The following is a 27,588-nucleotide window of genomic DNA, read 5'->3' on the forward strand; positions in this document are numbered from 1 at the left end:
AAACGATACGCTCTATGGAACACAACGTTCCAGTGCTAATAACTAGGATAATGACTAAAATAAAAGGTCAGCAAATGAACAATACTTGAGTTCCCATAAGTGAATACAGTGTTCTTGTAACTTAAACCAGTGGTACTCAAAGTGTGTGCCGCCAACGTTTGGGAGGTTCAACGCGGTGAGCCGTTGATGTGTGCCTGTTCTGTGCTTTGAATTGGTTCTCTTCGTGAGACTATTCAGGGAAGCCGCGGATACACGTTGATAGAGGGCAATGAATGAATGAACGCCAGAACTTTGCCCCTGGACTTATCGCGTTGTCGAGGTATCTTCCAGGCCAGCTTCGTGGCAGAGTCCGGAACACTTTATTTTGAGTCAAGAAAAAGAAAAAAGAATTTAAGAAACATGCACAATTTTTATAGTATATTTTGCTCGGAAAATTGGGTACTGTCGCGATTCACAGATTTTGTGGTGATAACAGACGAGATGGGGTTGAGAGTAATTGGAGAAAAGTTCCGGGGTTTCGTTAACAAAAAATAAATGTACATTAATGAAGGTATATTTTAGAACATTGTTTCCCAAACTTTTTGTTCCATCGCCCCCTTCTTCAGAAATTGTTTTCTCCCATCGCCCTCCAACTCAAGCGAACCCATGGGATCCTATGTACCCGTAGCTTCTATCGACCCCCCAGACTCATTCATCGCCCACCGGGGGGCGATATTGCCCACTTTGGGAAACAGTGTTTTAGAAGCAATCGAATTTGATAGAATTGATTTGATTGCAGTTGATAGATGGTAAAGGAGCTACAGGTGAAAAATGTTTGCGAACCACTAACTCAAACAAACGTCTTACCAAATCATACATGTGAATTTTTAGAGGACATATTGTTTTTCCTTTTGCTAAAAAACAGCAAAAGTTCAAATTACATCGACAACAAATAACAAGAACATGTGGTCACTATGATGTTGAATACAAGTACTTGCTATGGTTTTTAATTCACATACTTTATTCGAGAGAGCATCTCTCGCATAAAGCATCTCTTGCATATTTTGCTCATACGGTCGAACTTTCCAACGGCCATCACATATTCAATATAGCTTTCGGAATACAATACATGACTCTCAACTGACACGAAAATCGACTATTATAGCTTTCGCTTTTCATAGCGTAAACCCAGAGACATTCCTTGAAATTACATCCATTTTGATGTCATTCCATTTGAGTTTGTGTGAATATTTGATGCTCAATTACAAATTAGAAGGTGCATAAGTAACATTTATACCCTAAATGCATTCAATGAAATCCAATGGTCTTTACAAGTTTGGGACAATGTGCTGAAATCACCTTGTGTGATAGAACCTGGGTGTCTCTCGGTCCTTACGATTAAGGAAGATGCTTCCTTCTCTATTGTTCACTAACCAGATGAGATGACTTATGACATGAAGGGCATAGAGTCATACTCATCCAGGAAATGGGTACCCGGTGTTCATTCCAGTATGTACAAAATCGAATAGCAGCTGCTTGGATGGCTTACCGACTATTTCCTCAAGACCGACGTCGCAATTAAGCGTGGCGGTTAACTTGAACGAGCCATTTCAACAACGTTGTGTGCTGTGTGTGTCTCCCTGTATCCTTCAATATAGCAATCAGACCGTGACTGATGAGCAGCTTTGTTCATCGCTCGACCACAATGGAGAGAAAAAAAAACGACGGCACGCGTACCCTTCCAGACAAGACCATGTGGTTGAGCATTAGACATCACGAATGATGAAATGAATGTGTAACATAGTCCATAACAACACTTTCTCTGTGGCGTTTCCGGATATCGTCGGAAGTTCCATCAATCACAACTCACAAAACTAGTTTATTCCCCCCCCCCCCACCTCTGATTTACATTTTATTCATAAAACTACCATCAATACTCTTGTAGTTCCCACAGATGTACCGCATGACCTTTAGGAGCCCTTGTGATGCATCTCACCAAAAAAACATGTTCACAGAAATGTTAGTGACTCTCTAAATCTTAACAATCGCTTTTTTTTTCTGTACGTTTCCTAAAAGACTGTCCTTTCTGAAATAAACAGTTATATGAATAGAATAAATTCCGTAATTACACTTCCGTGTGGCATTTTAAATTTGCAATTTATTTGAGAAATTTTCCCGAACACATAAGTCTTAATTTCCATACCTTCCTAGTTCGCACATAAACCCCTTACCAGGGCTCTCTTAACGAGTTCGGGGTGCCGAATTCGAAGGTTTTTTAGGGGTTCTTCCAGCTCAATTTATACATTGAAAATGTCAATGTATTAATAAAAATCTTCAGTAATTTACCAATAAAACGATATTGTTTCTCACTATTCTGGCTGCGTTCGAATCCTAAACCCATTTTTGACCGCTCATCCAATTGAGCCCAAATTGCTTATTTCATACAGGGTGTCCTGTAAGTCCTAATTTGGTTTTTATCTCATATCAACCATTCGTCGCAGAGGTATGGTTTTAATTTAAAAAATGCTCAAAAACTATTAAAAAATCATTCTACATCCGTTTTTATAGTGCAAACACAGTGTGTCATAAAAAAAAAATCTGAATTTACTTAGTTGCCATTAATAGTTTGAATTGTAGAATTAATGAAATAATAGAATTAATAGTTGCCCTGCCTCTCCTGAGGCCACAAAAAATTCCATGTTTCTAAGTGCAGTATTCGCTGAGATATTTGAATTCAAAAACCGGAGATAAGTTGAGAAAGAGCATCGAGAATGAGGAAAAGAAGCGTTGTCCATTATTTAATGCTGTTCTTTCCCAACTTTTCTCTGCTTTTAAATTGAAATATCTCAGCGAATATTGCACTGAATGAATGAACGCCAGGGTCTCCGCCACCGGACTTATCCCGTTGCCGAGATCTCTCCCAGCCCAGCTTTGTGGCAGAGTCTGGAAGAAAGTTAGTGCACCTAACAGTCTGAGTGTGTAGCTAGTGTTGTGTATGATATTTCAATGCTGCCATCTATACTTCAAATTGGGAGTGAAGTTTAATGAGTGAATATTTGTAACGTTGTAAGCCTGTTGCTCTCTGTGGCGAGACTTTTTAATGGGGAGATCGGCTCGCATTCGCGCCTTGAAGTTGGGAACCACAGAAAACCAACTTCAGCCGACCACCACTGGGGGATTCGAACCCGGATCCTCGCATCGCGAGTCCGTTACTATAACCACTCGACCATCACAGCGGCCGAATATTACACTTAGAAAGATGGATTTTTTTTTTTTGGCCTCAGGAGAGACAGGGAAACAACTTCGCAATTGAAAGTTAAAGGACAGGGGTCCGTATAAAATTTTGATTTTTTTTTATTTTGTGGCACAAATTATTATAATTAGATTTTTTTTTATTTTATGTATTTTCACTTTCAAAATGGAACAGAGCGATTTTTGAACACCTTTTGAGCATTTTTTAAATTAAAACCATGCCTATACTACGAACGGCTGATGAAATAAAGGGTGAATCAGGACTTACACCCTGTATATATACAGTGATCTCTTGCTTGTACATTACTCTCACATCAGTTATCAGACGATTTTCTGCCCTCCGGTCAATAATAGTACTGTATATATAAGTATTAGCAAAATAATAATATTGATATATGATGCACTGTCCATAAAAAATAATTTTGGTTGTCTTATCTAAGTTTGGATAGCTGCTTCCCGATTTATCCTACTATGTCTATTATACTTCTTTTTAAACATATCAATTGTGTTAGAATTCACGACCCCCTCGAGGTAAGCTATTCCATTTACTGATAACCCTATTAGAGAAAAACTCCCCGCGTCACCACAACCTGGAATTGAACCTTACGGCATACTCCGGGGCTTGATCCAGGACGAACTAAGCCCCGGAAAAGTGTAAGAATCACTTCAGAAGAACGTGAAGAGACCTTTTCAAGAATGAAACCGCGAGCATTCTATTCGCTTTTTTGACCACCGCTGAACAATGTTCAGAAAACCTAAGCCGCTCGTCAATGATAAGAGATACCCAACAAAAACTTTACTTCTTTCAGTAATGTTATTTACTCTCGTATTTATTATTATTGTAATTATGACTAAAACCAAAAATATTTTTGATGACAAAGAATTAAGATAATGTAAAACTAGTCAAATAAAATTGTCGACGACTTGAAGGTGACAGAACCAGCAATTTTCTTTGGGGGGTATGAGACGCGATTTTGTAATGATTTATATAGTAGTGTGGTGGAAGGTATAATAATCGACAGGAAAAAGGATGTGGCCCACCAATGACTATTTATCCCGTTCACTGGTGAGCCGAAGGGACTGTCTGGTGGGAGCATAAATCCAACCAATTTACATGCTAAAAAAACTGGATACCGAAACTAAAAAGTTTATGCATTGAGTACCGAAAAGGATTTATTTTTTTCGCCCTTGATTTTACTCAATTTATCTTCATATGTTACTATAAAAAACAATATTCTATGAAAACCGAGTCAGGTATTTCTAATGCAATTAAAGGTTTAACATAATCAAAAGCTCTGTATAGTCTGTTTTCCATTTATAATTTACATTTTCTTTTGTTTGTTTGATATGTTGACACACTGAATCTCACAGAAACTCTGGTCTCCTAGATTCCCACCTCAAGTTTGAGATTGTGCCGTAAGAAACTTGTTTATGTCGGGATTTTATTATTGATTTTGAAACTTAAGCAAAATGATCTGTTTGAAGTAGGAATTCTCACGATTCTTGAAATGGATCATAACTGGCTATGATTCTCATAGAATTCGGTGATGTTATATAGAACGAGTTTTCTTCATCTATTTTTTCCACACAGTCTAAATCCTTGTCGTCAAACTATTCGCTTAACGAGATATTTATGGCAAAATAGAAGAACAAGAGAAAAAGAGACACGCATCGTTTAACTGTGAAAAGAAATACAAAGCAAAAGAAGCAATAATGACAACCAGTTGATGGAGACGGTGATAATGATGCAAAGACAATTTCCGACATTATTCATCATTTTGAGTTCGTAATTTTTTTATCACTTCTTTTTGTTTCGTAAGGGATGTTCACAATTTTAAAATCGATGTTATCAATATTATTTTCGACGTTCGATATTTTCCGATAATCGATAGAAATACATCTAAGACTTTGAGTTGAGGGGAGGGCATAGACATATCAAGCATCAAGTCCCTCCATAAGACCAAGGTAAAAAATATTTGGTTAGTCAGCGATTATATCGTTCATGGCCAGCAATAGGAACGTAACTCAAAATTAAATTATTTTTCGAGAAAACGAGGAATTTTTTTTTTCATTTTTATTGATTGCTACTATTTGATATTGGGATTTTTATGGAAAACAAATTACTTTCAAGTCAATACTGCAGGATGATAAAGCATATTATATTGAACACTAGGATGTCTTTACTAAAATTAACTATTTTTTAGTTGTGGCGACTGCAGCCTATGAACGATAGGTTTTTCAAATTTATGGACCCTAAATTACTGAGACACTTGGAAATATTACTTATATGCCCATGTAAAAATCAATCTCGAGAAACATCCTACAATATTTAAATTGTTTCTATTCACTAATTTTTTTTATGTAGTTTTCCCCCGAACCTTCAGTATCAAAGTAATAATGTAAAAAAAGACAACGATTAGGAAGGAGAAAAAAATTCATTTTTAACATTATATTGAACAGCACTATACAGTATCTTTTGACAGACAATGATCGAAAAATTTTCTGAAAAGCGAATGACGGAAAAAATTGATTTTCAGCATCACGGTTCAACTAAACAATTCTATTCGTCCAAGTCCGTCAATAGCTGAATAAGAGATATCTGAGTATTACTTGAAGTACGTGACACTTAAATGTGTTTTTCCGACAAAGGATAAGGAAATCATGTGTTATTGTTTCCTGTCAAAACGACACATGCACCCATGCAAAGAAAAAATTCTGCTGAGAAATGTGCCTTATCTTCAAAAGAGAGAGCCGCATGTAGTACTTTCAAGTGAGATGTTGGAGCGGGGGGGGGGGGAACATTTTCAATCATTCTCGATACTCAAAGATATTTCAAGTGAAAGATATTTTATCTTATACTTATCTGTATCAATGTATATAGAGATATGATGTTCCTTTACAAAACCTTGAGAAACCATTAACTGAATATTCCTTATTTGCATGAAAAGTTTTGTACTATCTGGTATTCAGAACACATTGATCTTAAATGAGCACAGACGAAATTTTCTTTTCCGAATTCAACTCCTTTTATAGAAAAATCCATATAAGTGATAAATCAGTGGATCCACTAGTGGGATTGTTGAGTAAAATCCGAGAAAATGATCTTGGGAAGACGTTGTGTGTTAAAGCCATTCTTCCATAAATATAACGCGATCCAAGATCTAAAAATTCCCATGAATTTTCAGTTTCCTCTCGACTTGGCTCACAAAAGTCTAGAATCATTTAGATATGAATGATCGTTATGTATAATTTATTGCCTGAGTGCATGTCGATAAAACAAAAATCCATTCGAAGTATATTTTCTTCGCACCTTTCGCGCAATGGTGAGCTCTTTCTTTCTCTCTCTCGAAAAAACAACAATTTAATGAACTCTATTTTTATCATTTGTTCTGGACGTGAAGATGAGATAGGAATTGCATCTTTAAAGTAAGGTTTTACGATGAGAAAACTTGGTGAAAACAATAGCCATGCTGTCTTTCAATAACATCTCGCGTCTCCTTTGGAACGTGACCCGACATTGAAAAAGTTGGAGATAAAATCGGGAATGTATACGGCCGACTCGACCTCTACGACAAAATCTGGTTATTAATGTCTCTTTGAGTAATGCTTGACGGAACTCTCGGAACTCATCATCATCATCGTAATCTTTTGTCTATAACGAAATAAGAAAGCTATACTGGAAAAAAAACATAGGCTACTAGTCTTTGCCACCCAGACGGTAAAAATCCAATCATAGTCTTCAAAGTATAATTTATTTCGATGTATTACAGCAATTTTGGACTGGATAGCTCAAATCGATTAAATCGCTCGAATTATAGGAATAACTTCGATATTTATTCATATTTTGACTCAGAGACAAGCATTAATTTTGTTTTTGTAATAACAAACAGTTTGAACAGCTTATACGGGGGGGGGGCATAAGTAACAGGTCGTAAAGCATTTTACTGGCAAACCGTTGATCCTAGAGGCATACTTCAAATTAGAAAAAGTATCCAAGTATAATACTCAGATATGTCACTCATGTTGCAAGGGGTTGTATAGTTATTAAAATAAAAATGTTAACTTTTTATACCGACACCCTGTGCTCAAAAACCTAATTAGAAAGTTGTCTATTTTGATGCCAAAAAAATTCCACGTTTCTAAGTGTAATATTGGCTGAGATATTCGAATTCGAAAAACGGCGGAAAGTTGGAAAGAAAACAGCATTAAATGCTAGTAAAACGGTTATTGCACTTAGAAACGTGGATTTTTTTTGTTGTTGGCATCAGGAGAGAGAGGTCAACAACTTTCTCATTGGGTGTGATGGACAACTTTCTTATGGTATAAAAAGTAATTTTTTTTTATTTTAATAACTATACAACCCCTGGCAACATAAATGACATATCTGAGTACTGCACGTTATTTGGGGAGGGTAGCACGTGACGCTTTGCACCCGGGTGGCAGGTAACCTTGAGCCGAAAAGTTTAAAAATCGAAAGTTTTAAAAATTACAAACTTTAGCTTCTTATGAAAATTACATTTTTGAAATAAGAAAGCTATACAAATACAAATACAAATACAACGCCACAACAGGCAAAATGCCCAACGAGGTGGCTGATAAAAAGATGCCCATAAAAATATGGTTGTCATATGTTTCAAAAATACAGCAACCCAATTAAAAATGCAATTAACACAAATTACAAACAATATATACACATGATAAAATATTATACAATGCCCATAAAGAATACTTATGGTTGTCTTATTCTAAGAATGGATAGCTTCTCGATTTACCCCAACATGTTTATCGTATTTCTTTTTAAACGTGTCAATTGTGTTACAATTTACTACCTCCGGGGGTAAGCTATTCCATTTATTAACAACCCTATTGGAGAAAAATTCCCTGCGACACCATAACCTTGCATTGTCCCTCACCAATCGATACTGGTGTCCCCTTGTAAAAGCAGTCGATTGGCGGTGTACTAAAAGTTCATGGTCCATCCTATCCATCCCATTGAAAATTTTGAACACTTCGATCATATCTCCTCGACACCTGCGTTCATCCAATGTAAACATATTCAAAAAATGAAGTCTTTCTTCATAACTCAAGCCCTGTGTGCCAATAAGGACACGCGTAGCTCTTCTCTGCACCCCTTCAACCAAGTCTATGTCCCTCTGTAGGTATGGTCTCCAAAACCTTACAGCATACTCCAGTCCAGGACGAACTAAGCCTCGAAAAAGCGGAAGAATGACTTTAGGAGAACGCGAAGAGACCTTTTTGAAAATGAGACCAAGCATTCTATTCGATTTTTTGACAACCGCTGAACAATGTTCAGAAAACTTAAGTCGCTCGTTAATGAGAATTCCCAAATCGGTGACTCTAGTTGCATCCGGGATAGTGACACCATTCAACTCGTAAGAGAACCGTGGGTTGTTCGAACCAAAATGAGCGACCATGCACTTATCTACGCTAAACGTCATGCTCCATTCATTTGCCCATGCTGCAATCTTGTTTAAGTTGGTCTGGAGCAACTCCCTATCGCTTTCATTCCCGATTACCCCCATTAGCTTCACATCATCTGCGAATTTGCTAGTAATTCCATCGATACCCTGATCGAGTTTATCGATAAAAAGTGAAAAAAGTATGGGGCCAAGGACACTTCCCTGAGGAACTCCGCTTGTGACGTCTGTCCAACCAGAGAATTCCCCGTTCACCATAACTCGTTGCGACCTATCTCTTAACCACGATTCTATCCAATTCAGCAAGTTGCCCCCTATTCCAATCTCGTGTAAACGCTTCAAGAGTTTGCCATGTTGGACCCGATCGAATGCCTTCTGGAAATCAAGGTAAACAACGTCGACATTTTTGCTCTTACCCAAAGCCTTAGTCACGTAATCATAGAAGCAAAGGAGGTTAGTTACACATGACTTCCCCTTCCTGAACCCATGCTGATTATCCGACAATACATTATTCTCGTCTATATTATATTCATTTTTTTATCCGAAAAAAATGAGTGGGCAGAGCTGAGTTTGGACTTTGTAGTGGATAGAATGATATTTTCAGATCGTTTTATATTGAATTGAAAAACATGACATGAATAGGAGAAAATTTGGGAATGGTCGTTATAACGATCACATCGACTGCATATTAAGAGAGAGAGAGAACTGTTGCACCATATTATTTAATACCACTCTCTCTTTTTAACGAGACTATCCATTATGATGAACGTTCTAGAATGTAAAATTCTTAGCTTTTGATATCATTTCACAATCAATGATTTGTAACTTGCAGTTTACGAAATGCACGCCAAGCGAAATTCAATGTTCGAAAAAACGAAATCCAAAGGCAATGAGAATGATGCGCACTGCCCTTTGTTTCTAACCTACTTTATTACTAAGTTATGTTTTATGGTTTTCTTATAAGGTATTGGCTTTGTCTTCCGTTCCTCTTAGAAGGTTATCAAAGGGAACTAAACCTCCACCCTCTAAACATTGCAAGATATAGAAGGCTTGGTTAATTTTCTTCTGGTTTCAATCCTACCATTCACGTATCCTAATGCTTATCGTGTTCATCTCAATCTCCATACACACATCACTGAATAACACTCTACATAAAAACTTATTGACATGCGATCTTGAAATTTCGTAACAGGAACGAAATCTTAATTATTTACAACCTTTCAGGCATCGCCGTTAACTTTAGAAAACGATCAAATGGAATCATTATCTAGTACTTCTCTTAAATTTTCGTTGATCAACGAACCGCGGCTAAATTTCTGGGTTTGTGATGCTAGAAATCGAGGAGAAAAAAAAACAATAGAATCAGGTTACTCGGAAATTCAACTGAAACCATCTCTTCTAATTAGAACAACTCTCTAAAGGACTGTTGACGGAATCAACACTTTTTTTGGGGTTTCCATGTTAATGTTTCTATCAAGCGAGGATTCAAAACGTTTGTTTTTCTCATTCTTCTAAAAAGGAATGAAGTACATCGAGTCGACAAAATGTCCAGCAATTTCATAGTTCATCATACCATCATTTTCTCTTAATAAAAACTTATACTTTTGCAAGACGGAACCTACGAAACCCATCTTCTATAACATGCGTAATAATAATCTCTCGATGAACAAAATTTGTCTACAAGGGTTGGGGAAACAAAAAATAACCAGGACAATCAAAAATGATTTTTCTCTGAAAGAAATTTATCTTTTTGGTCTAATTTTAATAGGACATCTTGATGAACCTAAGAGACTCGGTATTGAACATCTTCATTTTTCAACATCCCGTTTAGTGTTTTAATCCTCCAATTTTGGATATCAACAATCAAAATTCCATTCAAGTGAACCGAAAAAACTTTTTCCAGTGATAATTAGGACTCTGAAAGATACTAGATGATACGTTGGTTTCCGAATCATCATAGAATTATTAATCATATAATGCACTGTATTATTTATCAGTAACCTTTTTCGGAACATGAAATATGAAAAGATACATAGACGCTTGTTATTTTCATGAAAAAATACGTCCTTAATTTTTCATACTCAGCTTTCTTTTATGTTATTATAAAAACAAGAAAAAAAAGACATCCTTGGTAGACAAAAGGTGACCTAGAGTACATTCTCGTACAAGGTTTGCCCAAAGCCACGTCTAACGCGGATCCAAATGTCTGATCGTTCTTGGATGAGAGTTATCGGTATCTATACATACGAATGCTTTAAGAAATAATAATAATAAAGCATTGACCGGGTTTTGAGTATGAAAGAGTGTGAAAAGCTGACCTGAATCAATTCGGCTTCCTCCTCCTTTTCTAAGCAGACACTTCAATAGTAATAATAATCATCAATAGTTGCATGATTAGACATATCAGTCTACACTTCTGGGGGGTTTTTTTTTTTGGTTTTTTTTTGTCTTCCCTTATTTATTTCAGGGGTGTATCGCATCTGTGTGTTTTTTTCCTACTCCTTTCATGTTCAGGTGATGGAAAAGATCACTGCAGAGTTCTTCTTCCCCTTTAGAACCTTTAAGTACATTAACAAAGAACAACCTGATATCCCAGATGAGCTCCTCAATGGTGGTCATTAAAGACGAACAGGTGATAAAACTGTTAACGTAATGAAGATGCAGAGATAATGTATAGGTCAACCACACAACGGTCTTTGTGGTTGAGGGATAGGTATACAGATTGGTAAGAATTATAGACTATTTCTAGAGCGAACAGATTATTTGTCATTAGTTCTGTTCTCTGCAACTACTAAAGCTACGCGTTCGAGATGGAATTAATTATGCAAAGACAGAGTATGTTTGTGTTGGAGCGTCAAAAGGCTATAATGAAAGATGAAACTGGGTCTATACGTGATGGTGAGATCAATAAAATATATGGAAGGCATTTTTCATAATAACATGTTTTGTCTTCTGCTCCCGATACTAATGTATTATATTTCATTGTTTAGTCTTTTCATTGTATAATCCTATCACCATTAATTTCGAACAAATTTATCCTTCCGCGTAATGAAAGATAAGAACTTAATTGTTGATGGAGGACGGGTTTTAATTTGATGCAAAGCAACACGTTTCATGTTTCAAAGATGTTCAACGCTAAGAAAGTAAAGTTCTATATGTTTTGATCAAATCAAAAGTGGATGAGAGTTACTGATAGTGATGACAAACTGAAGTAGTGACTCGGAGTGAGCATTTGGATTAGAAAGTTTTCTTTCTTGGAAAATTCGATATTCCAACCAGTACTTAGCTATCCTTCAAGTATAGTTTGTCCTTAATCGCTGTGCAATTCATTCAGGTTGTGGATCCTTATCCTGATCAGTGATTGATCGCAGAAAACATTTCTGTACAAACTTTTCGATCTACGTCATTTAATAACTGTGAATATATATACCGTAGTTACGAGGCATTGAAAACTGATACAACGTTTCAGCAAAATTCGATGTTAGATTATTTATGAGATAAATTTATTTCCTGTTACGCTTGCAACGGGTCACTGTGAGATCGATTTCGCAATTTTTACATTCAGCCATGCTTTTCATGTCGCACTTGTATGCCTCTCTATGTCGCTTATAGATTTATTTTTAATATAAATATTTTTATTACCTTCTCGAAAGAAAGAATTGGACATGAAACTGGGTTGTTTTTATACCCCTTCCAACCAGGTCTACATTCTTCTGCAAATATGGTCTTTACACAAAGATCATTTTAAAATAATATAATGCGTGTACCGTGTTTCAATTTTAACACTATAAGCTGAGAACTATGCCTGCTTCACTATTACTTCTTTCATGGAACCCACAATCTATGTATACTGCTTGACAAATGCTTAATCTCACGATAGACATTCTTCAGTGAAATGAAACTTGGCGCATTATTAGTATACATCCTGTAGTATCTTTATAATAAAAATAAGACAGATATCGTCACATGGCAAAAAAAAGATAAGCAAAAGGAAAAAAAAAGATGTTCCTTATAGCAACTGTAAACAGTTACGAAAAGTGTTCGTTCTGCTGGAAATAAGAACAGATATGAGTTCGTCAGCATGAAGTGTGGACTCTTCATGCTGACGACACTGATGCACATTTGGCATCTGTTGTGCTTGCTGGCCACCATATTGCTGAAGAGAGCTTGAGGGATTTTGCCCCATTCGTCCTTCAAGGCGGTTTTGAGTTCCTGTATCGTTCGAGGAGGGTAGTGTCTTTGAGCAATAAGACGTCTGCCGAGTATATCCCAGGCGTGGTCAATGCAATTTACGTCCAACTAATATGCAGGCCATGGCATGCACTCAATATTTTCAGTGCGTCGGACAAATTCTTCATTTGTCCTATGCGGATGGGCATTGCCATCCATGGATAGAAAGTCTGGACCAACTGCACCTCGGAAAAGACGAACATGACCCAGGAGAATGTGGGTGCAATACGGCTTTGATCTTAAAATACCTCCATCAAAGATATGAAGCGGAGTTCTGCCATTGTGCATGAAAACCGAACATGCCATTACTTCTTGGCGATATCGATCAATTTCCTAGACATTCTGCTGATGGTAACGAGTTCCCTCATCTCTCCACAGTAGCTGGTGTCCAGAATCACTGTTGTTGCTGAAGCGTGATTCATCAGAGACCCCTGTTACCGTTCCCAACGAATATGATCATTATACCAACGTAATCTTTTTCGACGATGATATGCTCGTAGCAGAATGCATTTTACAGACTTCCTTACATATAAGCCAGCATTATTTAATCGTCGAGAAATGGTTGTTGGAAATTTGCGAGTGCCAGTACCGGTATCAAGGTCTGTCACCAGGAGTGGAATTTCTGTTTCTTTTTTCACTAGGCTGACATATTTATCCTCTTGAGGTGTGGCGATTCTCCCTTGGCTTCCAGCACCCGGCAGACGTATTGCTCAAAGACATAACCCTCCTCGAACCATACAGGAACGCAAAATCACCTTGAAGGACAAATGGGATGAAATTCCTCAAGCTCTCCTCAACAATTTAGTGGTCAGCATGCACAACAGATGCCAAATGTGCATCAGTGTCCGAGGAGGTCAGACTTCATACTGACGAAGTCATATCTGTCCTTATTTCCAGCAGAACAAGCACTTTTTGTAAATGTTTACAATTGCTGATAGGAACATCTATTTTTTTGCTCATATTTTTATGCCATGTGGCGATATCTATTTCATTTTTCATTACAAAGATACTTCAGGATGTCTACTAAAAATGCACCGAGTTCCATTTCTTTCAAGGATGACTATCGTTAGGTATAAGGGGCCATTCAAGTATTACGTAAGCAGATTTTTAGCCATTTTTGACCCCCCCCCCCCACCCTTGTCAGCAAATTTCAGCAGCTTAGAATATTTTATATCTTCAAAAAGGGTGGCTGATGACGTAAGTAACCTTCAAACCCCCCCCTTCCCCCCTTGTCATCAAAAGTCAGCAAATCCGAAACCCCACCCCCCCCCCTCGATGCTGACGTAATACTTGAATGACCCCTAATGAAAAATAACACTGTTCCTTAGCATTTGTCGAGCAGTGTATACATCTATACACGTGGATATGAAATTATTTTTTGATTTTGAATACAAATAACCATATTTATTTTTCACATAGTTAAAGACTGCATTGTGCGCAATAGTAAAATCAGCAGGTCCTCAACCATCATCAAACATTTAGCGCTCCAGCTGGGGTAATTTTAGACTGCCACGTACTGTTCATGGTTATTATGAAAGGAACCTTCAACGATTGTGGTTTTTGAAGCTGTCTGATTTCTATCCACAACTCAATATAGGTAGTGATGCTCATAAAATTTTCAGGAACTAACCATGCTTTTGTGATCAATAGGCTTCAATGTCTGTGGCAAACATCCCCGGTGGATTGGATGTAATCTTCTCAGAGCTGCCGGTTTAAGACAGACGAGAGGGCCCAAAAGGACCAAAACTTGGCTGACCAGAGCTGGACAGCCGAAAAAAAATCATTCTCTCCACTGAATATATATGACAGGGCCGCAACTAAGGGAGCGCAGGAGGGTCTGGTGCCTCGGGTGCTGAACCAGGAAGGACACTGAGTTTACTCTTGTTGCGTTAAAAATTACATGCGGAGGGGGCAAAATGGATACTGGCCCTAGGAGACAGTAAATTTTCGTTTCTAGTTACATCCCTGGCTACAGATGTGAATAAAACGTTTGAAAATAATAATTTCACTGGACCACGGCCTAGAATCCTTTTTCCTGTTCATGCATTGAACTACAACCGAAGTTTGCACTGGAAATACGGAAGACGGAGAAGGCTTTTTGGAAACCACACTATGAAGCGATTTAAAGATAAGTTGCTTATAGAATTCTAATATCAGAAATGTATATTATATGTATAACTACGGATGAAATCTCTCCTTTGAAGTATTAGAAGCACGTGACTAGTAGTGCTTTGCACATCTAAGGTTCCCTTTTGTTTATTTCAGAGCGTGAACTTCCTAGTGGACATCACTCAACTGCGACCATCTATTTCTCTTGAGTTAATAAGTTGCAAGTTCGTCTTGCCGAATTTCATTATGGAATTCCTTTTTTTTCTCTTTGTGGTCCAACATTTGTTTTGGGAGAGCATCTTTCGTGTCATTGTCCAAGGGAGCACGTATTCCCTTTCCACGCTTTGTGTAGGTCAAGGTTGATAAGAGATATATGGTAAATAAAGAAAAAGAGGTACACACGCACGAAGAGAGAACCAAAATGAAGAAAAAAAATAAAAAGTGGGAATAAAACTTGGTGGTATATATAAGAAATCACAAACAAAATATTTCCAGTAGCGTATGTTGTTGGTGTTACTCTTTTCTTCTATTAAACGGTTTCAGGTCAAACACTGCGTAACCGGTTCGGTTTCAGTTGACCACGTGGCCCAAAGGCAGGGTTGTTCCCTCTCGTATTCCATACAAGTCTCTGTCTAACACCTTTTTTTGCTCTCTATTTTATGTCTGTGGCTAAGTATTTATTTATTTTTTGCTACAAACACGTGTCTGTGTCAGTCAAGTTTGGCGTTCACTTTCCGAAGAGAAAAAGCTAAACTTCCCTAGTATCACATGGTTCTACGTCAGCGGTGTTCAGCCTTTTTGTAAGCGCGGGCTACTTAAGTGATTTGATCATCTGTCGTAAGCCACTTCATTTGTTATAAAATTGTTTGTGGACTATAATGAAATGAAATTTCAAAATTCCGTTTTCTGCGGAACCAATCTTCGTTGGACTTTAATTAATTACCCCTGAGACCTGCTGCTATCCATGGGAGAAACTGCATATAATGGAGGGTATCCCTTGTTTAATTAAAATCATTAGCAAAAATAGGGGATGCATTGTAAATATGGTGTAAATATGGCCACTGATTTCATTTACAAATTACTCTTTCAGGCTTTATGCCATTCATTCTCAGCTAAAACTTTCATCGATTAACAACCTATAAGGTTTAGAGTGTAGTGTGACGCATAAAACGTCTCCGAGAGTAGCAATTGGACCACGTACCACTGGTCGGGCATGTTTTTTTCTACGTATACGTACAGTATAAAACAACCAATATGAGATACGAATACAAATACAAGGGCCACAACAGACAAATTGCCCAACAAAGAGGCTGAATCATTAAGTCATGTCCTCCACAAGGAAAAGGCTGACAGAATACTAGTCCCAGGGGCCCGACGATCAAAATTATTTGTTTTAACCCTTTATATCCTGACGGTACTTTAAAGTACCAGGTTAGATAATTTGTTTTGAACTGACTAATTGTTTCAAAAACATTGTTGTTGTTTTTTTTGTCTTTATTTAGAACTAAAATGACCTGAACAAATAATTTACATGATAACTATTTATTATTTTATCATTACATTTAATATTTTATTTTAATTTATTATAATTTTTTTCTTATTCTACTTTTCATAATGTCGGATATAAAGGATTAATCTTTCACATTACACTGTAAGCTCACTAGAAAATCAATATAAGTAGTCGTCAGGCAAAAAAAAAAAAAAGGTTGCCAGAAACATTGCCCCGCTCCAGGATTTAGACTATTTGGTCAAGCAACCATCAGTAAATTGGCATTATGATGAAAAATTATTTTCCATTTTCCATCATATTATAACTTTTGTTTGACAGAAGTTCGGCAATAATTGAAATCTTTAATATACTCGCGGGTATGTCAAAGGTTGAGACACAAACTACTGCCAGCTGGCAATGCTATTTTATACTATGTCAACACATACAATCTCGAATTTTCAAGGAATCTTCACTTGAATTGAATATGCAAATATTTCGATTTTTTAAAATACAGTAAAATGGTCTGTTTCTCAAATTTCCTCCGTTTTTTCGAATTCAAATATCTCTGTGAATATTGCACTTAGAAACATGGGATTTTTTTGTTGGCATCAGGAGAAACAGGGCAACAACTTTCTGATTGGAAGTTAGAGCACAGGGGCACTGTATAAAAATTTAGATTTTTGTTTTTTAATAATGTTACACACTGTATTTTCACTTTCAAAACTGGTACAGGGTAATTTTTGAACTTCTGTTGAGCATTTTCTTAATTGGAATCATACCTTCACGATGGTCGGTTGATGAGGTAAAGGTCGCGCTAGCACTTGCAGTACACCCTGTATATAATTGTATGTTTTAAAATTCTCTTAAAATAATAATAATTCTTAAAAGATCATCATCAGCGCATGTGTCACAGTATGAAATTATCAATATTATAAGGAGTAGGAGCACGTATCAATTAGGAACTGAATTTTTATCGCAGTTAGTCCGTGAAGCAATCTGTGATCTCGGTATACTTCATTGTTTCCCATGTTTTGTTTTTATTTTCTTGCGAAGAAGTTATAAGTGAGGAAATTTCATGACTTTGGAACACACACCGAGTTAGTTGCCAACGGCCAAAGCTCACTGATGCGTAGTTCCACTTGTGTAGATATGGGTGCCGCAAGCTTTTACATTGCCTCAAACTAAATCTTAGAAGACAAAGAAGAAAGAAAGAAGAAAATCATTTGGGGTCACCGATCTTCGATCACAGCCGTCGAGATTATAGAGAGAGATAAATCAATGGTCGATACAATACTCATCCTGACAGCAAGGGTGCCCTTAAACGCCTAAATCTTGTTCTACACCACGTAAGGTTGATAATGATCACAACAGCTGATACAACCTGGAATTAGAAAGATGCGCCCATCGAACAAAGACTCGCTGTCAATGAGTATGTTCGTAAAAAAACAAAAGATGTTGAAGATGAACTTCGGTAAACATTTTGTTGAAGATAATGCCGATATAAATAGTGTTTGTGTATTCGGTATTTCTTGACCTTTGATAAACCGTTCGGAAATGAACGTGAAAGCTATTCTAGGGCTAAGAACATTCTAACCAAACTAAACCATCGTCGAATTCCCGAGTGTTTTCCAGCAAAACTCCCGGTAGGGAGTATTAAAAGCCTTAAAACATTTATAAAACACTTGAAGTAATGAAATTCCAGTGCTCTCTATGTTTCAATATAGTTTCTCTCACTTCTACTTATAACATAAAATCTTTTCTAAACTAGTCGCATCTGCCCAGAATTTTCATCGTGACTTTCAACGTAAAAAAAATAGAGAATAATAGACATACCTGAAATACTTAGTTCAATGTTAGCGAGCACTCTTGGATAAAAAGTAAGTAGTGGGTGAAAAAGTCAAGAAAAAAAAATCCGATTCACATAAAAGACATCTATAAATAAGGATTTTCCGGGGTGCTAGGTATATTTTTGAGAAAAAAATTTCACTTTTCCTTCAAAGTTAAGAAGTGACGGTGCAAAGCCCATAAGAGATAACTCCATTTTTATTCTCCGTGGAATCCGAAAAGCCTGAGGATGGAAGAGTCGTCTTTGAAAGAAACGGAGGAAGAGAAATTATGGATTATCTTTTGCACGCTACCCGGAACATACACACATGGAATTTATAAAGACGATTTAGTTTCATTTTAACTATAGGCCAATGGAGCAGAAATGTTATTTTGACAGATGTGATCCTTGGATAGTTCGTGCCTCACTGAGCGCATCTATTCTGAAAGAAAATGTACTTGAAACAAGAGGAACTCGAAACTATATATTTCGTAGATTATAATGATAACCCTTCCAAAATCAGGTGCCATTCATCTTTATAGAAGTACCATCGAAATAACAGTGATAGAGATTCGGTAAGCCTTGAAATAAAGGTACCGTATAGCGGGATGAAAATGTTATATGCTTAGTGAAATTTGACTAAGGGTCAAAAAATTTCAGTAGATATAGACATTTTGCATAACACTACATACTATTTTTTCCGAAACTTACTTCCTACACACTCAAAGATACTGTTAGTCTATTGTCAAGTAGGTACTTCTTGGAAAGCGTTCGTGGAATCCGGCACCTTTGGGGATCAGTATTGCTCTGTCTTCTTTACTAGTTATGTGTTAGTTATAGTAATGTCATCAAACCGGCTATAACACGATTGTTTCTATGTTTGATTCATTCTTTCTAAAATTTTGAAGATGTCCTACAAGCAGGGCCGGAACTAGAGGAGAGCAAAGAAGGCAACTACCCGGACGGCAAATTTTAGGAAAGAATAAAAATACCGTTGCAAAATCATCGAATTTTGCAGTGGTGGGGGTGGCGAAATCATGTCCCTCCCCCCCCCCCCCCAAAAAATCCTAGTTACGGCCCAGCCTACAAGCAAAGCAACTTTCACCGAATCATTTTCAATTTCCATGGTTTGTGTGTTCGTAATTTGCTTTAGTCTCATCCATTCAGTAAACTCAAACGTGGCTTCTGGATCAAGGCCGTGAATAACGAAACCACGAACTACGTTTGTTAAAGCGCTATCTTGTTGTGGTATATTTCTTCTAACAAGAATTACGTAATCTAAATTTAGTAATAATTTAATTTTGAAGATTTTAAGAGCTTTTTTTTTTAAATTCAATTCACTCATACTTATAATTGCGTGTATTTTAAGGGTGTGGGTGATATAGTTCCCTTTTCTTTCTGAAGGCCAACTATTCATTCTTTGTAATACCTAGGTCAGCCAGAGAAATTGAAAGAGCTATATTAAATAATACCTGATCAAGTTACGAGTTCAAGTCCATTATCACGCAAGATTTTAATAATAATAACGATAATAATACTTAGTTTAAAGTAGAACTCTCTTATGTTTGTTGTATTGTTCGGCTTTTTCTAATCGCGTTATAATCACAAGTAGCAAGTACTAATGCAGTTAATGGAAAAACAACACGATTCGTTTTTAAATGAAGTCATAAAAAAATAGATTCTGATTGAATCATTAATTTTCAATTGAATCGATTCACCCTAATGCCATTATTGTATCGCATCGCATATATCAAAATAAATTTCTATTTATTTATTTTGCATTTAAACCTAATATGATAACAAATAGGCACAGGAAAAGAATGTTCTTTGAGTACAAAATGGTAAGTTTTGCACCTAAAACTTCTATGAATTCTCTTCCGTCAAGCAATTATTTCGGGAAGCTTTGTGTTCACTTTCCTTTTCACTCACCCAAAACAGGTGCCTCAAAATCCGTCTTCGCCTCAGGTACCAAATTTTCTCAAGACGAACTATCAGTCTCTACCATATTATCAAACAGTACACCTATAATTATGGATTTAGTCACACAAACACCAACACTTCCGATTTCTACCTCAGCTTAATTGTTTAGAAACTTTATGGAGTTTTTGATTTTACTACTCGGCTGAGTATAGTTACGGTCAATGCGATGCATAATATACTGCACACCACTTTGTGAAACAGGATTATTTTATGTAATCATAGAGCGATTTGTTTACTTACGACTTATTCAGCAGACTTTAATCCAAATTTCTGTAAAGTTGAGGGAAAATCTTTCTTAATAAAGAACGGCTTATCAAAAGGATAAATAATAATTGAGAAAACCGTCATTTGGTTGGATTGTGACGATAAACATATGATAGAGAGAGAGTAAATGTCAAAAAAATATAAGTCATAGAGAGAGATTTGATTACTATAAAAGTTATAGAACTATCATTAAAATTTGTAACAAATATTTAAATTTGGCTTATGATATGTTTAAATTAACCTCTTCACTTTGAATTTTACGTTCTTTACGTTAATTTTTACCTGTGAAACTGCCTAAAATTATTTTCTGTTGACAAACGAATATGAATAAATTTCTACCAAATGTTTACAAGATCTACAAATAATTTTGAGGTCTCTGTAATCATTTCATTTAGCTATGCGAATTTTTTTAAGTGTTGTCTGCAGGTGACACCAGGACTGAGGAAGTTGAGCTCAATTCTGTACTCTCTACCCTATATATCAACTGAAAAAATTACGAAATTGCATGAATGTAGTTCGATTCAACTGTTCAACGGCCTGTATGCAAAGTGGACAGACCTATATTTGTCCTTTTTCGTTACTCCTGTACAGTATATCACTGCAGCATCTAAGAGAGCGATCAAGAGAAAAGGTTTCAACAACCATAATTTGATCGTAAGGTGAAACACGTAGTTAAATTTTTACATACAAATTAAATAGAATGGTGCATGAAGAAATAAATACACAGTAAAAAAACTGTAAACTTGAACACTTTTATAGCCTGGATATCTCCCTACATTGGACCGTTTTGAATGGAACCGGCCATAATCCTTTACAAATACAAATACAAAATCAGAAACCACAACAGCAGGGTTGTCAAAAGCCCGTTTTTTCAGAAAAAACCCAACCCAGTGAGGTCTTTCAGGATTTTTGGGTTTTGTTCAGGGTTTTCGGGTTTTTCAGGTTTATGATACTGGAACATGAGGAAAACAAGTTACATATGCTTTATCCTACATAAATATAATAGATCTAGCAATGTATAGATATTATTTATGTAATTATAAATAATATCCATCTTTATAATCGTTTTTCATCTTATTAGGATAATGGGTTTAAAGAATGTGGGTTTTTCTGAGAGTTTCTCCCTCTCTAACCCCTCTAATCTAAATTGCATTGAATACATAGATTTATGAATGTATTTCTCTTTCGATAGATTATGAAAATGCAATAACGCGAGATAGTGTATGACAATGCAATAATACCATTAGAAAGCAAAATGTTTGTGAGTAACTGCAGTTTAAAGGTGCGATTTTTGGTGGGTTTCTTCAAGGATTTTATCGGGTTTTTTCACCTGGATTTTTTTGAAAAACCCGCGGTTGAGCAAAATCAGACCAACCCTGCACAATAGGCAAACTGTCTAACAATGTGGTTGAAAAAAAAGGAGAGAGAATAGAGAGAGAAAAATAAAAATAAATATAAAACAAATAATTATTATTGGATAAAAAATCCATCATATCGATCCCCTTGAAAATCTCAAGTACTTCAATCATATGACACAGAATATCCACAAAATACAGTACTTCTATATCTTCGACACCTCTTTAACTCTCCAACTTGTAGAGATTTTAATGAAACCGTATGGGGAGTGGGATCCAACTTGAACAGGTTTTATTGTATAAACTAGCATGCAAATTATATCGAATGGTTCTTTTCTAAAAAACCATAATCAGGTGTATGAAACTTTTTTTCTTATCAGCTCTCGTGCATTCATCAAAGTGATAGAATCCAGTATCCCTTAGTTATATCACGCACGTCGGGAGACGAAAACAAATCACGATATACACGACGACTTCATCTCAGGTTCTAATGTTGATTAAATTTTCACGGCGGTTCTAACAAAAGGTGCGACATATGCGAATGAGTGTATAGCGCGGTATCTGCTGTGCACATATTTTTTTAATGGTAAACGGTATAATCGATTCGGAGAATAGTTAACGTTGGTTTACGTGTTTAGAACTCAATTACTTGTATTCGTATGGTATACGTCATTAATCTCCGTACTTAGGAAATAAAGAAAACCATACTTTCCAGACAACCGAAAGAATATATTCTTTTATCTCTCCCTCGGCCTCATAAACAAAACTAGTCCTTGCCTCGTTTATTCGAAAATGAGATTTGATTAACTAGGAAAAATAAAAACAATAAAATATTACTATACGCAAGGTTCTAGTGGGTTTTATAAAAGCGTCAATTCAACGAGCTGATTATTTTCCATATGAAAAGATAGTCGATTCCTCGGCTACCCCATGAATGAATTGATTTACATCTCTGCAAAATACCGCAAGTCTCTGTGTTGAAGTTAGAAATGCCCCATTGTTTTTTGGGACGTAATAAATGCAAATATAAACAGGAGAAACCCTAAAAGTTGATGTAAAATATGGATGATTTATTTGAGTTTTCATATTTCTCAGTATACGGCCTTCGGAATCGAGTGTTGGCTACTGTCGATTGTCGAATCAGTTCAAGGAAGAAAAATCCCTATTATTGTGCACATGGACTAAATGTAATCTTATTTTTTTTTCGCTTTGAACGTATGAAAAGACTTTAAAGAAAGAGAAGGAAGCGAATCGAGAATGAAAAAAAGAAAAATCGAACCTCTTATAAACATTCGATGAGCGGAAATCATTTTTCGGTAGAAACTAGTTCATATCTTACCTGCCTGCCCTACAGCTGATGGGCGTCGCCCTTGTGTTAGATCTCACAAGCCAGTTCGATTCCAATAGAACAGTGTCTTTTAAAGTAAAAGAATAAGAAAAACTTCAGTTTTTCTCGTTCTTTTCTTTGAAATCCTAGACTCAAACAATAGAGAACAGAGAAACAGAGACCCAATACACTCTTCGGAAAGAATATCGAATTCGATACACTCAACGAACTTTTTAATAATTGTACGAAACTGAAAGTGTTACGAAAAATACATTGTACACAGTAACCTTTTGAACCTCTTAGTTTCAAGCTATTGCAAGTAAAAAAATATATATTTTAATTCGATTCGATCTTTATAACGATAATATGATCTTATAGTAAAAAAACGGAACAAAAGCCTATTGTGTGTTCACTATGACACGTATGTTTCACGTTATCATTGATATTTTATGTTGATCTGGTGTTAAGGTTTTTTGCAATCTTGATCGAAATTCGAGCACGTGGTTGACTCTTCGGACATTTTATCGGTGTGTATTATAAATTTGTATTTATATACTTTAAAAAAATCTTATATTAATTAAAAACTAAGTTAAATGACCGAATTTGAGACATTCACCGCGATCTGCTCCGATAAGCCCAGTAAAAATAATTTAGCTCTGAATTTTTTTTCAAACTAGTTGCTTTCTTGTCATGTTGATTGTGGGCTTTGCTATCTCGTTGATCGCATCTCTGGACGAACGAGGATAAGTATCTTAGAATAGCCCCATGTAATAAAACTTTCATCTTCGTTGTTTAACTTCAGGATATGATTGATATCTGTCAAATAGCACATCGCGTGACCACTTTCGTATTGCGTGACCGGTCTCTCGATCGGGATAGAAATCTTGGAAAATCAGCCAAATGTTGTGTTAGAGTCAATTAAAAGCTATCATACAGCATCGGTGACAAGCATATTGAAGCAAGATAAATTTAACTTTGCCAATAATGATTAAAATATATCTCCTTTATACTAACTTTAACTTTTGGAAATAATAATTTGCTTGATCAAAAATACACACACACACACACCACACACACTTGTTCATTATTAAAACTTCCTTGTGTTTTCTGGAGTACTTCCTTACTGGTACACAATGACATGTACATTAATGAACTTTCATAATCCCCAATGACCGTTAAATCAAGGCATTAAGAATAATAACCGAAATATCTATTGGAGGAAAAAAATATGCCTTGTGATGACGTATTCGAAATCATTAAAAAATATTTGCAATCATTAAAAAAATATATTTGCCATCATTAACACTTTTTGGAAAGTAATAAATTGGTTTATACAATATTTTGTTGTGGAGAAGAATTGAGAGCATCTTTCTGCCGTTGATTTTTATCTATTTTTCTGAGACAGCAATCACGTACTGGACATTGTCAGTAGCCCATGAATTCATAATAAAATTAATTGAATCGTCCGTTTTAAGAAGGCAATAAGTCGAAAAATCAAATTTTTTGAGAACTCGAAAAAACTGTATGAGGTACGCTAACTTCTTAAACCTTACGCTTTTTCAAGGACCTATATCTGCCTCTGGGAAAAAAAGGGGGGGGCTGGTTTTTCTTTTTTTCTCATCACTCACAACGTGTAGAGCGAAGCTTGGAAATACTTTACAATGCAAAAATTAATTTTGGCATTTTTAATCTTTATTCCTTTTTTAAAACTGATGATATAATTAGAATTGACGATTCAATAACACATACTACAGAGTTTATTGGTTTCCGAAAAAAAAATGCAATCCAGAGAGAGAGAGAGAGATACGGACAATAAATTAAAATAACTGAACAAGATTCTATCCTTCAATTTTTTTTAGAGATAAAACACTAAACATGATTATAAACCCTATCTCTATTGATCATTGGTCATCTACGACAGGGAAGGGGGTCTTCAACATGGTTCAAGTTGCGAGCAATTTCTCTACCCATCATCAGAAGAAGAGCACCAATATCGCAACTCTGACACATGCTCTGGGTCTGATTTTCGAGTGGGTAAATAGGACATTTGTCCAGAATCCCTAAATTTTATCAATAAGTATGCGTTAACTATCTAAACCCCTTTTACTCCAGTCGTAAAGGAGCTCCTAATGGCCTGCTTTGCCCAGGGTCAATCACTTAAACATCAGTTCCAACTCAAATAAAAATGATGCTGACCCTTTTGAATGCAACTTGAATGAGGTGTATAATAGAGATGTCATTAAAATAATTCGTAAGTATAAACTCTGACTCAAGCATCGAGTGCTCTTGGAGGATTCAGAGAGCATAGCGTTGTTCGCAACCAACAGATTGAAGATGCCTGATTTTTACAAGTGTCATCTTCATATTATTTCGGAGACAACTGAAAAACGTGTGACCAGTAAAATTAATTTAGATACTCAACCCAACTCTGTAAGAAAACTGAATAGTCCGAAGATATTTTCACACGCGTGTGTTTTAGTAAACATTAGCACCGTAAGTTCCGTATAATCGTGGGTATTAACCTCATTTCTGTTCACAGCCGATGCATCAAATCAAGATGTAGCATATTTGAATGCAACTGAGTAAATGAATTGATTCAATATGATTATCCAGAAAGAGAAACTGCCTGGCTTTAATGCAAAAAAATATTCAACACATTTTACAGATAATTTTTCTTTCACACAGCCGAAAACGCGTAAAACTATGAAAGAGAAAAATTATTTGTCTTAGAACGTGTTAAATATATCTTTGAATTAATTCAACATGCGTTAAATTTTGTCCGAGAGAGTTAAACAATAAACACGACCTTACCTTTAAAAATATTTCAGACGTCTTCTCGATGATTTATTTTCAAAGATTTAAAAATCTCGATCTATCAATAAAATAAACTTACCAATTTTCACGCAACTCGTAATACCAAAGTGCGGTGGAATTTTATCAATCAATCAATCACGAGATGATTTTTTTTTGATAATTATCATGTAGGCTAATAGCGAAACCGAAACAAACAATGAGAGAGAAAAGCATATTTGAACTTACCGCTGGATGATGCGATCCCGGCAAGCAGCGAAAGCGCCCAAACAACTAGAATGTGGCATACGTTATCCATCCGTGTTATTGGTTCGAGTGTTGTTGTGCTTGTGTTTGTGGCCGGTTCTGGTGGCATTCATCTCAACGGAATAGTCCCAGTCCGCGTGCTCTGATTGGCTGTAGGTTAATGCCTCGCGCGCTCCGCTCACTCACGCACACTGTATGAGTGAGGAGGTATTGTTCTGACTGCAGGGTGTTAAGTGAGTCTGAAAATCACCGAACGCATTGCCGGAAGTTTCTCATTATTATACCCCTAAACTAAACTTTTAAAATGTCAAATATCACGATACTATACGAAACGTTTTTTTTACAAGATTGTTTGAAAAAATTCCTTCTACTCATGATAAGAGACAATACATAATTTTATAATCCTACATATTATGATTCGTATTCGATTGTCAAATTTGCCAATCTGATGATTTTGAAATCCAACCGCCAAATGGTTTCGCAAAGTGAGTTGAATTTAACCCTCTATGGTTCAGTGTATATTTGAATTAATACGGCAAATACATGGCCAATAAAAAAACCATTACACCAATTTTCTTTTCTCAACTTTTTTTTTTTTTTTTTTGGTATTTTACAAAGTACATCTTTTAGTGTCATGAAAATACGGCAATATAAGCCTGGCCGCGACCAGGGAGGAGCAGGCAGGTGTGGTGCCCCGGGCGCTGGTCCAAAATGGGCGCTGAAGTCCCACTTTAACTATTTCTTCCCCATGCAAGGGGCGCCAAAATTCCGACTTGATCCGGGTGACAAAGTATCTAACCCTGAATAATATTCATATAAATATGTATACACTTATATTATAAGTACAATACTTTTTTTTTATCTAGAGAAAGAGAGTTAATTATTTAATAGTTTCATTTTTCTGAGAGCTGATGAAATTTTACGTGCTCGGAGATTTATAAAATATCACACCAAATTAAGAGAATTGGAAATGAAATTCAAGGTGTAACAACTACACAACTTTGTTAAGCAAAATTTTATTAAATTTATAGATAAAAAACAAATGTAAAAAATAAATTTATAAATGTAAAATAAAAGAAAACCTGCATATAACTGCATATTTTACCATTAATTAGCCATTGTAACTAATTAAAACTCCACTCTAATTAATTAAATTGGCGTGTTGATGTGTTGTTTCAATTGAAAATAAAAGCACCCATTTACATCCGTATTTGTAAAAAAAAAATAATTAAATACGCTCTTTTTTTTTTTTTATTGTGTGAACCATAAGAGGCGTAATATGG

General features: G+C 36.0%; 1 protein-coding gene across 1 annotated transcript in view; it reads right to left on the reverse strand.

The window, feature by feature from the left end:
- Positions 1-26,385, reverse strand: part of LOC149085314 (P-selectin-like) — an 80,619-nt gene extending 54,234 nt beyond the window's left edge. Inside the window, exon 1 of the mRNA XM_089233253.1 lies at positions 26,288-26,385. Within this exon, the coding sequence (XP_089089379.1) occupies positions 26,288-26,357 (70 nt within the window). The 5' untranslated portion in view covers positions 26,358-26,385. The remainder of the gene's footprint in view (positions 1-26,287) is intronic.
- Positions 26,386-27,588: the final 1,203 nt, after the last annotated feature.

Source organism: Pholcus phalangioides, unplaced genomic scaffold, assembly GCF_987345545.1.
Source record: "Pholcus phalangioides strain wild (caught in Gottingen) unplaced genomic scaffold, Ppha-v1.0 ptg000007l_1, whole genome shotgun sequence".
Taxonomy (NCBI): domain Eukaryota; kingdom Metazoa; phylum Arthropoda; class Arachnida; order Araneae; family Pholcidae; genus Pholcus; species Pholcus phalangioides.